This window comes from Taudactylus pleione, unplaced genomic scaffold, assembly GCF_031769625.1.
Source record: "Taudactylus pleione unplaced genomic scaffold, aTauple2 ptg000140l, whole genome shotgun sequence".
Classification (NCBI taxonomy): domain Eukaryota; kingdom Metazoa; phylum Chordata; class Amphibia; order Anura; family Myobatrachidae; genus Taudactylus; species Taudactylus pleione.
In genome coordinates, this window is record NW_028284542.1 from 2,282,490 (window position 1) to 2,302,026 (window position 19,537).

Genomic DNA, 19,537 nt, shown 5'->3' on the forward strand with positions numbered 1-19,537 from the left:
GTCAATGACGCTGCTGTGTTAATTATGCACACCCATAAAACGCCCGTTTTGACCTTTAAGCACGCCTGCGTTCTGATCTCCACTCCCCGTTTTCAAGCACCTTCCCCTGTTACCACCCACATACGCCTCATTCTGTCACTCAAAATAGCAGGCACTCGATATATTGCGTACAAACGATTTTCAGCCGCACTGACTGGTTCGTGCATGCGTACTAAAAACCGTACACATGCGCAGATGTGCGAACCATTGATGGGCTGGCGGGAGCAGAATGTTATTTACTGATTTATTTTTGACGGGATGGAGCTTAGCCCCGCTCCCAGTGCACGCTAAGCCTCACCCCCATTGGGATTGGTCCGCGGCTCGCCATACCTTCAGCAGCGGCGGCCATCGAGGGGTGCAAACTATCGATGGTATCTGTTAGCCTCATCTGGCTAGAAGGGTGCCTAAAATGGCACCCTACAGCCAGAATCTATGCAGCAGTACCACCTGGAGCGTCCTTAGGATGCTTCAGACAGTCACACCGCTGCCTTTACAGCTCCCCGGAACATCCTCAGGAAGCTCCGGGGATTGCTGTAATCACCGGCCCGATTGTGACCTGGCCCCGTGTGACATCACATGGAGGGGGCGTGGCCTGCACCAGGTCCGCAAATATTGTCATATCTATATCAAAATGGCTCTCAGCAGAAAAAAGGTTCCCCACCCCTGTTCTAGAAGGTGCTAGCTAAATGGTGAGTAGAATCTTATTGGTTGCTATGGGCAACATCTACACTTCTAAAAACTCGCACTTTAGTAAATATACCCCTTAGAAAGAGATAAAGTGCAGAAGTTGCCCAACTTGAACCAATCAATGTCTATAGGGGCCTATCCATTTAACGACATGAAAGTCTGAACGTCTTCAGTGCAGGAACCCAACCTCCCTATCTATTAACATGCCGAACCTGACGACCGTCGTCAGGTAGACGGGCATGTTCGATAGATAGTCGGGGTCGGCAAGGACCCAGCGTGCACGTGCATCGCTGGTCCTTGCCAGTCTATCCACTTGCAGACTTTTTGCATGTTCCAACCAAAATAGGATAGGCCCCTTAGCTGTCATTTATCTAACACAGGGCCTGATACAGACCCGGTCGCAAGCGCTGAGCGCTCGCAACCGGGTCGATGGTGGCCCAGAGCGCATGCGCACGACGGAGGGTCTGTGGCTTCCCAAACGGACATCACGCCTACCGTTTGGGGCCGGCCCCACTGTGATGTCAGTGGAGAAATTCCGGCTCTGTTAGAGCTGAAATCCTACCACAAGGGTCTCATCGCAAGCCTGATGGTCGCGATGGTCAAGACCATCGCGACCATCTTCCTGGCCGCTCGCTATAGCTGTGGGTGGTCACCCACAGCTATGCGAGCGGCCTGGAGGCCATTCTAAAAAAAAAAAAAAGACCGGCCCTGATTCAGAGCGAGCACTCTGTCAGAGCATCCGGCTCTGAATCAGGGCCACAGTCTATAAAATGACAGTTAGAAGCTGGTTAGTTGCAACTTTTCCTCTTTATCTCTCTCCAAGGCTTGGTACATCTCCCCTTCAGACACTTAGTCGCTCACATTAGAGGCCATACCCTGACGGAGATTCTGCACACAGCGTGGGGCAGGTGAAAGTCCTGATGGTGCGTCCAAAGGTTGCGTCTCCAGACGCACAAAGTGGGCATCTCCTACCTGACGCACGCTGGTACACCGGGGGAAGGGTTTATACTAGCATTGGCATAAAGTCACAGGCGCGACTATGGAATGCTGTCGCAGCAGCAGGAGACTCAGAATCAGCCCAACCACAGAGGCCGCGAGTGGGAGGACCAATCACAAACAGCAATCTCTTGGCCAAGGCTTTTGTTTGGTTCCTTAAGGTGCGTACACACTGGGCGATTAAAATGAGCGATTTAACGATTACGACATCGTAATCATTCAATCGCTCATTAACCGTTCAGAAATCGTGCAGTATAATATCGAAAACGACCAGCGATGCGCGCTCCCGCTGGTCGTTTTCAACAACAATCATCGCCTGAACATGCCGGCGATTTGTACGACTACAATGTCGTAATCGTACAGTCGTTCCTCTATCGTCTAGTGTGTACGCACCTTTACTCATCTAGGGGGAGGGGCCACATAAGGAAAATGTATCCCTAGGTCAGTGTTGCCTAACCTTGACACTCGAGCTGTTGTGGAACTATATATCCCAGCATGCCCTGCCACAGTTTTAGCATGCCCTAATAGCAAAACTGTAGCAGTGCATGCTGGGTTATGTAGTTCCATAACAGCTGGAGTGTCAAGGTTAGCCAACACTGCCCTAGGTGATAAAGCAGCTTTAAGGACCAATATCCCACAGCTGCAGTCCTGTGACATCTGATTACAGCCAATAGCGCTCCAGGATTTCTGGGTTTGCTGTTCTGTAAGTGGTTTGGGAACCAGACCTGAAATGTCTATTTCAAGAGATTCAGGTGTGAGAGACAGAAGAAAATGTTTTATACCAGATCCCAGAGACTGGCTACCAGTGACCTTCCACCGGCAAGTGTGGAGCTGCGAGTGTTAGCCCCTGTGCCCAGCATAGCCTGCCATCCCCTGCTATACATTGCTACCATTTATCACATAACTGAGCAGAATATGATAAATCACTTCCTAATCTGCACATTTATTGTCTTCCCTGTATTCTGCCAGATTAACTGCTTACTGCTTTGTCTATTTAGCTAGATAAATTATTTCAGGCTGTTCGGAATAATACTGACCCTGTTTACATCAGTAACACCACCCCCCAGACTATAGGACAATCCCGCAGGCACATTGTTACTGACATATAGGGGCATATCCAATTAGCCAGTTATCGTGCTCGTTGGGTTTCAATTAGCGGGATTCCACGTGTGGGTGTCCCCGAGACCCCGTGCGTGAGTCCCCGCTGTCGGGCTTTACCTCGCACCTCCTGTAGGTGCGAGGTAAAATCAGCGTGAAGCCGCCCTGTTCGGTCTCGCGCGACATAGTATAACACACTGATTCCGCAGTTCGCGAGGAATCAGTGTGTTCTCACGCAAGAGTCCCGTTCTATTGACGCGGGGAAAAAGCTATTTAATTGAATAGCTAATGGCCGCGTCGCGGGACTTTTGCACGAGAATTAGCCGTAGGTGAAACCCCGCGGCTAATTGGATATGCCCCATAGTGGGGCCTATTTATCAAGGCTTCCATGAATCATGCAGGAAAGGCGGACACTTCTGTACTGTGAAAACGTAAATTTATTTTCTTTTATATGTTTTTTTTAGCAAAGTAACATGCTGAGCATGCCGGTGTTATTATATATATACTGTGATGTGGAATGTGATGGGTACCTCTCTTAGCTGAGCTCCAATGGGTGCTAGCGACCGCCGGCCTGGTCCTACCTGTACGGTGCTGGAGCGAGGCCGCGCAGGGGCGCACTCCTTCCGACAATTTTTACAGTATCTAACCCCTGTGACCAAGTAACAAATGAGGTGGCTGGAGATGCAGAATGAGCCCCAGGGGCCCATGAGCACCGCACACCCTGCACCCATTATAGATACGACCTTCTGTAATTATGATTTCTGTCCCCAGCATGACACTATGACACTTTATAGCACATTTGGGGATGTCCCTGGAAGATGCAGTTTTACTACAACTCCTGTTCCTGATCCTGTCACAGGTCACTGAGGACGACAGAGGAAAATTAAATGAAGGTTTCTCCAGGGGAGACGTAAAGGGCAACTGGCGTCTTCAATTCATCAATGGGACTTTAAATCTCCAGCCATTAACGGCTTAGCAGTCATTGTGTAGGGCCGGCTATGCTAATGACATTAGTGTCCTGGTTATATAACGCTGTGTATACCACATGTCACCAATATCCCGCAGTGTGATAATGTCACGGAGTGGAGTCTGCCCGTTCAGTGCGCCCTAGTAAAAGTGATTTCTCTTCTTCCTCCCTAGACTCCCGATGCTTGATGTCTCTGAATAACTCGGCAGGATGGTCATTTTACGGCAGGTACGTCTCTCATGTTATTTTATTGCGCTATACTTAGAAGCCACGCTTTGGCCTGACGCTGATTTATTGCTGTATTCCTCCAGCTGCCCAGCATCTGAATAACATATCCAGTGCCACTGGGCTATTAGTTATACACAGGTCCCCTCTCTGTGCCCATTACACACCTTCATAATGACACCAGCATTGGACGCAGCACAATAACCTAAAGTTCTATTGTTTGCATCCGTCCCTTGTATAGAACGAGACCTGTGGCCCACACATAAATAATAAGATACTGAGAATTACACCCAGTATAGCCACAATAATAAAAGATACTGAGAAGTATGTCCAGAATAATCAGATACTGAGAATTACACCCAGAATACCCAGAGTAATAAGAGATACTGAGAATTACACCCAGTATACCCAAAATAAAAAGAGATACTGAGAATTACACCCAGTATGCTCTGAATAATTAGATACTGAGAATTACACCCAGTATACACAGAATGAAAAGAGATACTGAGAATTGCATCCAGTATGCTCAGAATAATTAGATACTGAGAATTGCACCCAGTATACCCAGAGTAATAAGAGATACTGAGAAGTATGTCCAGAATAATCAGATACTGAGAATTACACCCAGAATACCCAGAGTAATAAGAGATACTGAGAATTACACCCAGTATACCCAAAATAAAAAGAGATACTGAGAATTACACCCAGTATGCTCTGAATAATTAGATACTGAGAATTACACCCAGTATACACAGAATGAAAAGAGATACTGAGAATTGCATCCAGTATGCTCAGAATAATTAGATACTGAGAATTACACCCAGTATACCCAGAGTAATAAGAGATACTGAGAATTACGCCCAGTATACCCAAAATAAAAAGAGATACTGAGAATTACACCCAGTATGCTCTGAATAATTAGATACTGAGAATTACACCCAGTATACACAGAATGAAAAGAGATACTGAGAATTACATCCAGTATGCTCAGAATAATTAGATACTGAGAATTACACCCAGTATACCCAGAATAAGAAAAGATACTGAGAATTACACCCAGTATACCCAGAGTAATAAGAGATACTGAGAATTACGCCCAGTATACCCAAAATAAAAAGAGATACTGAGAATTACACCCAGTATGCTCTGAATAATTAGATACTGAGAATTACACCCAGTATACACAGAATGAAAAGAGATACTGAGAATTACATCCAGTATGCTCAGAATAATTAGATACTGAGAATTACACCCAGTATACCCAGAATAAGAAAAGATACTGAGAATTACACCCAGTATACACAGAATAATAAGATATACTGAGAAATGCACCCAATATACCTGGAATAAAAGATATTGAGAATTACACCAAGCATGCCCATAATAATATGTGATGCTGAGAGTTACACCCAGTTTACCCAGAATAATAAGTGATGCTGAGAATTACACCCAGTATACCAAGAATGATACTGAGAGTTAATTAATATAGTATACCCAGAATAATACGTGATGCTGAGAATTACACCCAATATACCCAGAATGATAGGTGATGCTGAGAATTACACCCAATATAGAGAACAATCAGATACTGATAATCACACCCAGTATATCCTGAATAAGTGATGCTGAGAACTACACACAGCATACCCAAAATAAGAAATGCTGAGAGATACACCCAATATACCCAGAATAATAAGAGATACTGAGAAGTACACCCAGTATGCCCAGAATAATCAGATACTAAGAATTACACCCAGTATACCCAGAATAATAAGAGATACTGAGAAGTACACCCAGTATGCCCAGAATAATCAGATACTGAGAAGTACACCCAGTATAATAAGAGATAAGAGATACTGAGAATCACACCCGGTATACCCAGAATAATTAGAGATACTGAGAATTACACCCAGTATACCTGGAATAAAAGATATTGAGAATTACACCAAGCATGCCCATAATAATATGTGATGCTGAGAGTTACACCCAGTTTACCCAGAATAATAAGAGATGCTGAGAATTACACCCAGTATACCAAGAATGATACTGAGAGTTAATTAATATAGTATACCCAGAATAATACGTGATGCTGAGAATTACACCCAATATACCCAGAATGATAGGTGATGCTGAGAATCACACCCAGTATACCCAGAATAATAAGCAATGCTGAGAATTACACCCAATATAGAGAACAATCAGATACTGATAATCACACCCAGTATATCCTGAATAAGTGATGCTGAGAACTACACACAGCATACCCAAAATAAGAAATGCTGAGAGATACACCCAATATACCCAGAATAATAAGAGATACTGAGAAGTACACCCAGTATGCCCAGAATAATCAGATACTGAGAATTACACACAGTATACCCAGAATAATAAGAGATACTGAGAAGTACACCCAGTATGCCCAGAATAATCAGATACTGAGAAGTACACCCAGTATACCCAGAATAATAAGCAATGCTGAGAATTACACCCAATATACCCAAAATAATAAGAGATACTGAGAAGTACACCCAGTATACCAAGAATAATAAGAGATACTGAGAATTACACCCAGTATACCCAGAATAATAAGAGATACTGAGAATTACACCCAGTATGCCCAGAATAATCAGATACGAATAATTACACCCAATATACCCCGATTAATAAGCGATGCTGAGAATTACACCCAATATACCCAAAATAATAAGAGATACTGAGAATCACACCGAGTATACCCAGAATAATTAGAGATACTGAGAATTACACCCAGTATACTCGGAATAAAAGATACTGAGAATTACACCCGGTATGCTCATAATAATCAGATACTGAGAATTACACCCAGTATACCCAGAATAATAAGAGATGCTGAGAATTACACCCAGTATGCCCAGAATAATCAGATACTGAGAATTACACCCAGTATGCCCAGAATAATAAGATACTGAGAATTACACCCAGTGTACCGAGAATAATAAGAGATACTGAGAATTACACCCGGTATGCCCAGAATAATCAGATACTGAGAATTACACCCAGTATGTCCAGAATAATATGTGATGCTGAGAGTTACACCCAGAATAATAAGTAATGCTGAGAATTACACCCCGTATACTCAGAATAATAAGTGATGCTAAGAATTACATCCAATGTAACCAGAATAATAAGAGATACTGAGAATTACACCCAGTATGCCAAGAATAATCAGATACTGAGAATTACACCCCATATACCCAGAATAATCAGATACTGAGAATCACTCCCAGTATACCCAGAATAATAAGCAATGCTGAGAATTACACCCAATATACCCAGAATAATAAGCAATGCTGAGAATTTCACCCAGTATACCCAGTATAAGAAATACTCAGAATTACAACCAGTATACCCAGAATAATAAGCAATGCTGATAATTACACCCAATGTACCCAGAATAATAAGAGATACTGAGAATTACACCCAGTATACCCAGAATAATCAGATACTGAGAATCAATCCCAGTATACCCAGAATAATAAGCAATGCTGAGAATTACACCCAGTATAGTGAACAATCAGATACTGATAATTACACCCAGAATACCCTGAATAATAAGTGATGCTGAGAATTACACACAGTATAGCCAGAATAAGCAATGCTGATAATTACACCCAATATACAGAGAATAATAAGCAATGCTAAGAATTTCACCAAGTATACTCAGTATAAGAACTACTCAGAATTACACCCAGTATACCCAGAATAATAAGCGATGCTGAGAATTATTCACAATATACCCAGAATAAAAAGATAAGATATACTGAGAATCATGTCCAATCTACCCAGAATAAGAGATACTGAGAATCATGCCCAATCTACCCAGAATAATAAGAGATACTGAAAATTGCAACCAGTATACCCAGAATAATAAGAGATACTGAGAATTTCACCCAGTATACCAAGTATAAGAAATACTCAGAATTACCCCCAGTATTCCCAGAATAATAAGAGATACTGAGAATTATGCACAATATACCCAGAATAATAAGCGATGCTAAGAATTACACACAGTATACCCACAATAATAAGGGATGCTGAGAATTACACTCAATTTACCCAGAATAATAAGAGATACTGAGAAGTACACCCAGTATACCAGAATAATAAGAGATACTGAGAATTTCACCCAGTATACCCAGAATAATAAGAGATACTGAGAATTACACACAATGTACCCGGAATAATAAGAGATACTGAGAATTTCACCCAGTATACCAGTATAATAAGAGATACTGAGAATTTCACTCAGTATAAGAAATACTCAGAATTACCCCAATATTCCCAGAATAATAATAATAAGAGATGCTGAGAATTACACCCAGTATGCCCAGAATAATCAGATACTGAGAATTACACCCAGTATGCCCAGAATAATAAGATACTGAGAATTACACCCAGTGTACCGAGAATAATAAGAGATACTGAGAATTACACCCGGTATGCCCAGAATAATCAGATACTGAGAATTACACCCAGTATGTCCAGAATAATATGTGATGCTGAGAGTTACACCCAGAATAATAAGTAATGCTGAGAATTACACCCCGTATACTCAGAATAATAAGTGATGCTAAGAATTACATCCAATGTAACCAGAATAATAAGAGATACTGAGAATTACACCCAGTATGCCAAGAATAATCAGATACTGAGAATTACACCCCATATACCCAGAATAATCAGATACTGAGAATCACTCCCAGTATACCCAGAATAATAAGCAATGCTGAGAATTACACCCAATATACCCAGAATAATAAGCAATGCTGAGAATTTCACCCAGTATACCCAGTATAAGAAATACTCAGAATTACAACCAGTATACCCAGAATAATAAGCAATGCTGATAATTACACCCAATGTACCCAGAATAATAAGAGATACTGAGAATTACACCCAGTATACCCAGAATAATCAGATACTGAGAATCAATCCCAGTATACACAGAATAATAAGCAATGCTGAGAATTACACCCAGTATAGTGAACAATCAGATACTGATAATTACACCCAGAATACCCTGAATAATAAGTGATGCTGAGAATTACACACAGTATAGCCAGAATAAGCAATGCTGATAATTACACCCAATATACAGAGAATAATAAGCAATGCTAAGAATTTCACCAAGTATACTCAGTATAAGAACTACTCAGAATTACACCCAGTATACCCAGAATAATAAGCGATGCTGAGAATTATTCACAATATACCCAGAATAAAAAGATAAGATATACTGAGAATCATGTCCAATCTACCCAGAATAAGAGATACTGAGAATCATGCCCAATCTACCCAGAATAATAAGAGATACTGAAAATTGCAACCAGTATACCCAGAATAATAAGAGATACTGAGAATTTCACCCAGTATACCAAGTATAAGAAATACTCAGAATTACCCCCAGTATTCCCAGAATAATAAGAGATACTGAGAATTATGCACAATATACCCAGAATAATAAGCGATGCTGAGAATTACACACAGTATACCCACAATAATAAGGGATGCTGAGAATTACACTCAATTTACCCAGAATAATAAGAGATACTGAGAAGTACACCCAGTATACCAGAATAATAAGAGATACTGAGAATTTCACCCAGTATACCCAGAATAATAAGAGATACTGAGAATTACACACAATGTACCCGGAATAATAAGAGATACTGAGAATTTCACCCAGTATACCAGTATAATAAGAGATACTGAGAATTTCACTCAGTATAAGAAATACTCAGAATTACCCCAATATTCCCAGAATAATAACAATAAGTGATGCTGAGAATTATTCACAATATACCCAGAATAATAAGAGATGTTGAGAATTACACCCAATATAACCAGAATAAAATATACAGAGAATTACACTCAGTATAGCAAGAATACCAAGAGATACTGAAAATTACACCCAATATAACCATAATAATGAGATGCTAAGAATTACACCCAGTATACACAGAATAATAAGATATACTGAGAATTATACCCAGTATACCCAGAATAATAAGAGATACTGAAAATATCGCTCAGTATCCCCAGAATTATTAGAGATACTGAAAATGACTCCCAGTCAGTGGCGGCTCCAGAGGTGGGGCTGCAGCATAGTCCAAAATTCAAATAAGGGATCCACACCAACTGGCCGGCGATGTTTGGGGTGGCAGTTGGTGTGGATCCCATTTTTGAATTTTGGACTACGCGTACAGAATATTAATACTGAGAATTACAGCCAGTATACACAGAATAATAATAAAATAATAGTAGATAGTACGAATTACACCCAGTATTCCCAGAATAAGAGATACTGAGATTTACACACAGTATACCCAGAGTAATAAAAGATACAGAAAATTACACCCAGTATAGCCAGAATAATAAAAGATACAGAAAATTACACCCAGTATACCCAGAGTAATAAAAGATACAGAAAATTACACCCAGTATAGCCAGAATAATAAAAGATACAGAAAATTACACCCAGTATACCCAGAGTAATAAAAGATACAGAAAATTACACCCAGTATAGCCAGAATAATAAAAGCTACTGAGAATTTCACCCAGTATAAGAAATACTCCCAATTATACCCAGTATACCCAGAATAATCAGATACTGAGAATAACACCCAGTATACCCAGAATACTCAGATACTGAGAATTACACCCAGTATTCCCAGAATGATAAGCAATACTGAGAAGTATTCATAATGTACCCAGAATAATAAGAGATACAGAGAATTATGCACAATATACCCATAATAATAAGAGATACTGAGAAGTACACCCAATATAACGAGAATAAATTATATAGAGAATTACACTCCGTATAGCCAGAATAATAAGCGATGCTGAGAGTCACACCCAATTTACCCAGAATAATCAGATATAGAGAGTTACACCCAGTATACCCAGAATAATAAGTGATACTGAGAATTTCACCCAGTATGCCCAGAATAATCAGATACTGAGAATTACACAAAGTATACACATAATAATCAGATAATGAGAATTACACTTAGTATACCCAGAATAATAAGAGATGCCGAGAATTACACCCAATATAACCAGAATAAGAGATACTGAAAATTACAACCAGTATAGCCAGAATAATCAGATACTGAGAATTACACCCAGTATGCCCAGAATAATAAGATACTGAGAATTACACCCAGTGTACCGAGAATAATAAGAGATACTGAGAATTACACCCGGTATGCCCAGAATAATCAGATACTGAGAATTACACCCAGTATGTCCAGAATAATATGTGATGCTGAGAGTTACACCCAGAATAATAAGTAATGCTGAGAATTACACCCCGTATACTCAGAATAATAAGTGATGCTAAGAATTACATCCAATGTAACCAGAATAATAAGAGATACTGAGAATTACACCCAGTATGCCAAGAATAATCAGATACTGAGAATTACACCCCATATACCCAGAATAATCAGATACTGAGAATCACTCCCAGTATACCCAGAATAATAAGCAATGCTGAGAATTACACCCAATATACCCAGAATAATAAGCAATGCTGAGAATTTCACCCAGTATACCCAGTATAAGAAATACTCAGAATTACAACCAGTATACCCAGAATAATAAGCAATGCTGATAATTACACCCAATGTACCCAGAATAATAAGAGATACTGAGAATTACACCCAGTATACCCAGAATAATCAGATACTGAGAATCAATCCCAGTATACCCAGAATAATAAGCAATGCTGAGAATTACACCCAGTATAGTGAACAATCAGATACTGATAATTACACCCAGAATACCCTGAATAATAAGTGATGCTGAGAATTACACACAGTATAGCCAGAATAAGCAATGCTGATAATTACACCCAATATACAGAGAATAATAAGCAATGCTAAGAATTTCACCAAGTATACTCAGTATAAGAACTACTCAGAATTACACCCAGTATACCCAGAATAATAAGCGATGCTGAGAATTATTCACAATATACCCAGAATAAAAAGATAAGATATACTGAGAATCATGTCCAATCTACCCAGAATAAGAGATACTGAGAATCATGCCCAATCTACCCAGAATAATAAGAGATACTGAAAATTGCAACCAGTATACCCAGAATAATAAGAGATACTGAGAATTTCACCCAGTATACCAAGTATAAGAAATACTCAGAATTACCCCCAGTATTCCCAGAATAATAAGAGATACTGAGAATTATGCACAATATACCCAGAATAATAAGCGATGCTAAGAATTACACACAGTATACCCACAATAATAAGGGATGCTGAGAATTACACTCAATTTACCCAGAATAATAAGAGATACTGAGAAGTACACCCAGTATACCAGAATAATAAGAGATACTGAGAATTTCACCCAGTATACCCAGAATAATAAGAGATACTGAGAATTACACACAATGTACCCGGAATAATAAGAGATACTGAGAATTTCACCCAGTATACCAGTATAATAAGAGATACTGAGAATTTCACTCAGTATAAGAAATACTCAGAATTACCCCAATATTCCCAGAATAATAATAATAAGAGATGCTGAGAATTACACCCAGTATGCCCAGAATAATCAGATACTGAGAATTACACCCAGTATGCCCAGAATAATAAGATACTGAGAATTACACCCAGTGTACCGAGAATAATAAGAGATACTGAGAATTACACCCGGTATGCCCAGAATAATCAGATACTGAGAATTACACCCAGTATGTCCAGAATAATATGTGATGCTGAGAGTTACACCCAGAATAATAAGTAATGCTGAGAATTACACCCCGTATACTCAGAATAATAAGTGATGCTAAGAATTACATCCAATGTAACCAGAATAATAAGAGATACTGAGAATTACACCCAGTATGCCAAGAATAATCAGATACTGAGAATTACACCCCATATACCCAGAATAATCAGATACTGAGAATCACTCCCAGTATACCCAGAATAATAAGCAATGCTGAGAATTACACCCAATATACCCAGAATAATAAGCAATGCTGAGAATTTCACCCAGTATACCCAGTATAAGAAATACTCAGAATTACAACCAGTATACCCAGAATAATAAGCAATGCTGATAATTACACCCAATGTACCCAGAATAATAAGAGATACTGAGAATTACACCCAGTATACCCAGAATAATCAGATACTGAGAATCAATCCCAGTATACACAGAATAATAAGCAATGCTGAGAATTACACCCAGTATAGTGAACAATCAGATACTGATAATTACACCCAGAATACCCTGAATAATAAGTGATGCTGAGAATTACACACAGTATAGCCAGAATAAGCAATGCTGATAATTACACCCAATATACAGAGAATAATAAGCAATGCTAAGAATTTCACCAAGTATACTCAGTATAAGAACTACTCAGAATTACACCCAGTATACCCAGAATAATAAGCGATGCTGAGAATTATTCACAATATACCCAGAATAAAAAGATAAGATATACTGAGAATCATGTCCAATCTACCCAGAATAAGAGATACTGAGAATCATGCCCAATCTACCCAGAATAATAAGAGATACTGAAAATTGCAACCAGTATACCCAGAATAATAAGAGATACTGAGAATTTCACCCAGTATACCAAGTATAAGAAATACTCAGAATTACCCCCAGTATTCCCAGAATAATAAGAGATACTGAGAATTATGCACAATATACCCAGAATAATAAGCGATGCTGAGAATTACACACAGTATACCCACAATAATAAGGGATGCTGAGAATTACACTCAATTTACCCAGAATAATAAGAGATACTGAGAAGTACACCCAGTATACCAGAATAATAAGAGATACTGAGAATTTCACCCAGTATACCCAGAATAATAAGAGATACTGAGAATTACACACAATGTACCCGGAATAATAAGAGATACTGAGAATTTCACCCAGTATACCAGTATAATAAGAGATACTGAGAATTTCACTCAGTATAAGAAATACTCAGAATTACCCCAATATTCCCAGAATAATAACAATAAGTGATGCTGAGAATTATTCACAATATACCCAGAATAATAAGAGATGTTGAGAATTACACCCAATATAACCAGAATAAAATATACAGAGAATTACACTCAGTATAGCAAGAATACCAAGAGATACTGAAAATTACACCCAATATAACCATAATAATGAGATGCTAAGAATTACACCCAGTATACACAGAATAATAAGATATACTGAGAATTATACCCAGTATACCCAGAATAATAAGAGATACTGAAAATATCGCTCAGTATCCCCAGAATTATTAGAGATACTGAAAATTACTCCCAGTCAGTGGCGGCTCCAGAGGTGGGGCTGCAGCATAGTCCAAAATTCAAATAAGGGATCCACACCAACTGGCCGGCGATGTTTGGGGTGGCAGTTGGTGTGGATCCCATTTTTGAATTTTGGACTACGCGTACAGAATATTAATACTGAGAATTACAGCCAGTATACACAGAATAATAATAAAATAATAGTAGATAGTACGAATTACACCCAGTATTCCCAGAATAAGAGATACTGAGATTTACACACAGTATACCCAGAGTAATAAAAGATACAGAAAATTACACCCAGTATAGCCAGAATAATAAAAGATACAGAAAATTACACCCAGTATACCCAGAGTAATAAAAGATACAGAAAATTACACCCAGTATAGCCAGAATAATAAAAGATACAGAAAATTACACCCAGTATACCCAGAGTAATAAAAGATACAGAAAATTACACCCAGTATAGCCAGAATAATAAAAGCTACTGAGAATTTCACCCAGTATAAGAAATACTCCCAATTATACCCAGTATACCCAGAATAATCAGATACTGAGAATAACACCCAGTATACCCAGAATACTCAGATACTGAGAATTACACCCAGTATTCCCAGAATGATAAGCAATACTGAGAAGTATTCATAATGTACCCAGAATAATAAGAGATACAGAGAATTATGCACAATATACCCATAATAATAAGAGATACTGAGAAGTACACCCAATATAACGAGAATAAATTATATAGAGAATTACACTCCGTATAGCCAGAATAATAAGCGATGCTGAGAGTCACACCCAATTTACCCAGAATAATCAGATATAGAGAGTTACACCCAGTATACCCAGAATAATAAGTGATACTGAGAATTTCACCCAGTATGCCCAGAATAATCAGATACTGAGAATTACACAAAGTATACACATAATAATCAGATAATGAGAATTACACTTAGTATACCCAGAATAATAAGAGATGCCGAGAATTACACCCAATATAACCAGAATAAGAGATACTGAAAATTACAACCAGTATAGCCAGAATAATAAGAAATACTGAGAATTTCACCCAGTATACACATAATAAGAAGAAATACTGAGAATTTCACCCCGTATACACATAATAAGAAATACTCAGAATTACACCCAGTACACCCAGAATAATAAGCAATGTTGAGAATTACACTCAGTATACCCAGAATAATCAGATACTGAGTATTACACCAGTATACCCAGAATAATAAGAGATACTGAGAATTACACCCAATATACCCAGAATAATAAGAGATACTGAAAATATCGCTCAGTATCCCCAGAATTATTAGAGATACTGAAAATTACTCCCTGTCAGTGGCGGTTCCAGAGGTGGGGCGGCAGTGTAGTCCAAAATTCAAATAGGGGATCCACACCCATATTTGAATTTTGGACTAAGTGTACAGAATATTAATACTGACAATTACAGCCAGTATACACAGAATAATAATAGAAGAATAATATATACTGGGAATTACACCCAGTATTCCCAGAATAATAACCCATACTGAGAAGTATACCCAGAATAAGAGATACTGAGATTTACACCCAGTATGCCCATAATAATAAAATATACAGAAAATTGCACCCAGTATAGCCAGAATAATGTGATGCAGCTATAACACAGGCTGAGAGGCTAGTGTTGTTATACAATGTAGTGTGACAAACGCAGTCATCAGGTCCTTTCAACTTTCATTACAGCAATTTGCTCCATTGTTCATTATTTATGTGTTTGGAGATAATTGTGAGTTGGATGTAGTATTGTGTTGTAAAGATCTGGAAATATAATGTATATGGAAATGATGCAGAGAACGGATATCAGGGTTCTGTGCTCAGGGCCATTGAGATATATGGCGGGCAACCTCCCGGATTTAGCCATGCCCCCTCCCTGTATGTGCTAGCGCATTGTGCTCCCTATCCGTACTCTTGGTTGGCTGCTCATCATCATACATCGATGCCAACGTGCGCCAGCCTATACTTGGTACAAATGGTACACTTGGGAGCAGGCGTATTTCGCTTATGTCCATTTCTGCATTGCCTGCGGTTGCACTGACCCACCCTCACTGAACTTTGCCTATACGAGACTACCCCATTACATGCCCGTTACTCCTTTCCAGCCACAGCGTACAGGGCCGCCGGCAAGATCTACTTGGTAATAAAAATAAAAATGTTTAAAAAAAATATACCAACACAAAAGTCGTCAGCCGAACACAACCTTATATTACTTAGTATCATATTCTTTGAAAAACGGAATGGGAATGAAATGCCGGCGATTCAAATCCTGACAGCGTCAGCCCGAGAGGATGAAATCTCGACAGCGTCAGGTAAGTTACCTAACCCTCCCCTCTCCCCCCCCCTAACCCTCTTAGGGGTGCCTAACTCTAACCTTCCCGTGGTACCTAACCCTAGTCCCCCCCCCAAAAAAAAAAACCTAACGCTAACCCTGCTATAGCCCCTAATCCCTCCTCCCCCTACTAAAGGCACCTCAAACTTACCTTTGTTTGGGCTGGCGTCCTCGGCGTTCCGGCTTTGGGATTTACATAGGCGTAGGTATTTCGGCGCCTATGTTAAATCCCTTGCCGGGATTCCGCTGTCGGGATTGAGACCGCCAGCCATGCGCCCGCTTAACTGCATCCCTTGAAAAACACAAGTTTTGATTACAGGCAGAACTGGTGACTGGTAATTACACACATTAACCATTACACTGCCTCTCAGAGCCGGATCATCCATTAGGCATCTAGGCTCCTGTCTAGGGCACAGTGGACACTGAGGGGCCCAAATTACTGTCATTTTTTTTTTTTTAATATGGATTTTTGTTGCAAATGGCATGGAAAACCTGTATCTTGTCTCGGGCTCTGTGGTTATTTTATCAGCCTCTTCTGTCTGTCACATTGAGCTGGACAGGATGAGAAATAGTTAGGAACCAACTTATTAAAAAGTAAACAGTCCGTCGCGGCAACACGGGACTAAACTTTCCACCCGCTGCATCTAAAGAAAAGCAAACACTGAAGTGACTGGGCCAAGTTATCTCCCCTATTCACAGACAAATTGCTTCTGGCACCTCCTGTTTGGTAAACAATGAAAGTGGGGTTTGCCTTGCTGCCTAATGAGGCTCCGAAATACGGTTGTGTCACCAGGAAACTATGTCAGACAACTTATTGTTCATGACCTTCAGTTATAAATGATAAGTTCTGGGCTAGTGATGTGACTGGGACTATATTCCCGGAAGGGAGAGGAGGTGGATAACTGGACATGTCTGCAGAGGTACCATGCTCCGTCCCTGTGACTGCAGAATCACAGGGGCGTGTGCACGACGGGTCACAGAACCACACCCCGGAGGTTATATTGGGCGTTCACCTCTGTTCAGCTCACAGACAGGTAAGGAATTCATTGTTATCTCTGTATCTTGAAATAGAAAGTATAGTAATAGATTGGAAGCAACCAGCGCAAACCAGGAGATGCTTGTCTGTGATACACAGGCAGTAAGGGGGAGATGTCTCAAGACTTGGAGAGAGCTAAAGGGGAGAAGTTACAAAAAGCAACCAATCAGCTCCTAGCTGTCATTTATCTACCTCACTATAAATATTTGGGGCCCATTTATCATTCTGTATTTGCGGCAGATACTAAGTTTCCCCTGGAAAGCAGCAGGTATCTCCGATCCCTCCATTGACGCAGGCAGCCGCATCCCCCACAGAAATGCGATGCTGCAAAATTTACCAACATCCGGAATGCGATGCATTGCGCATATTGGCCCCTTCAGCTACCGTCCAGATGGCCTATGGGCTACACTGCGCATAATTAGCCAGCAGAGATTTCCTCCGGAGCCCTGCCCGGCAATGGCGTCCGTGCATGTGCAGTCGGCGGGACTGGGCATGTGCAGCAGCCTCGCAGCTCTCCGGGCACATCGCAGGGATGCCATCCTTTCGGAGCCCAAGTCCCTGCATGTGCTGGATGATACATCCGGTGATAGAATCGCATGTTGCAATGTGATCATTGATAAATGGCGGCCTTGGTGGTTCCACAGTTCCTTCGTTAATTTACTTTATAGACATAATGACGAGACGCTGTGACATCACAGGTGGCTGTTATACAGATACTCCTAGCATGAGCTTATAGACAGTAATATCATGTGTGTATTCAGTGGCGTCTCTATAATGGGTGCAGTGTGTGCGGGGCACACGGGCTCCCTGGGTCCAGGGGGGCCCCGCACCGCACACCCTGCTCCCATATTATTTTAAACGTACCTGTCCGTGATCCCGCGGCGGGTGTCAAAACTGCTCAGAACACCGGAAAATGACCGCCGTGGCCGTTTTCCCGGCGTTCTGCGCATGCATAGTACACTCCGGGCACACTCTAGTGCCCGGAGTCTACTAATGCCTGGCCAGCCGCGTCAGTCGGCTGCCGGCCACCGGGAAGAGAGGATGGGGGAGTGCACACGGGCCCCCTCCTCTCTTAAGACGCCCCTGTGTGTATTATATAATATACGTTTCTGGATGGTTTGCTGAAGGACTGTGGGCCTGATTCAGACCCGGTCGCAAGCGCTGAGCACTTGCAACCGGGTCGATGTTTGCCCACTGCATGCGCGAGACCCGGCTAGCGATGGGTGCTACATCACTGACAGCTCGCCCCATTTGGTAGGTGGGCAGGGGGGTGGCTGGCCAAACAGAGGCGTTCCCGAAGGAGCGCCTGCCGTTTGGGGGCAGCCCCAATGACATCACTATTAGAGTCAGAAGTTCTCTGGGGCTTGCGGCCACAAGACCCTACCACAAGGGTCTCGTCGCAAGCCCGATGGTCGCGATGGTCTTGACCATCATGACCATCATCCTGGCCGCTCGCTATAGCTGTGGGTGGTCGCCACAAAAAAAACAAAAACGCCCAGATTCAGAGCATCCGTCTCTGAATCAGGGCCTGTGTGTGAAGCAGACAACATGGCCGCCGCTCCCGCAGTTCTGTTTTCTAGCAAGAAGGTTTTTATGGAACCGGCTACTGGCTCAGAGAATAATTGTGAAGATGTTACTAGGATTATTTATAATTAACTTACAGTACATGGCATCTGTGGACTGAGCAGAGTTCAGAGGTGCATATCCACTCTACGATGAAAGAACAATTGAACGATAACGACATCGTTATCGTTCATTATAGTGTG

The 19,537-nt window shown here is 40.8% G+C and overlaps 1 protein-coding gene across 2 annotated transcripts in view; it reads left to right on the forward strand.

The window, feature by feature from the left end:
* The first annotated feature begins 3,989 nt into the window (after nt 1-3,989).
* Nucleotides 3,990-19,537, forward strand: part of MYO7A (myosin VIIA) — a 203,237-nt gene continuing 187,689 nt past the window's right edge. For both annotated transcript variants that reach the window (XM_088473794.1, XM_088473795.1), the window contains exon 1: nt 3,990-4,015. In XM_088473794.1, coding sequence (XP_088329920.1) covers nt 3,998-4,015 — 18 coding nt within the window. In that variant the 5' untranslated portion in view covers nt 3,990-3,997. The remainder of the gene's footprint in view (nt 4,016-19,537) is intronic.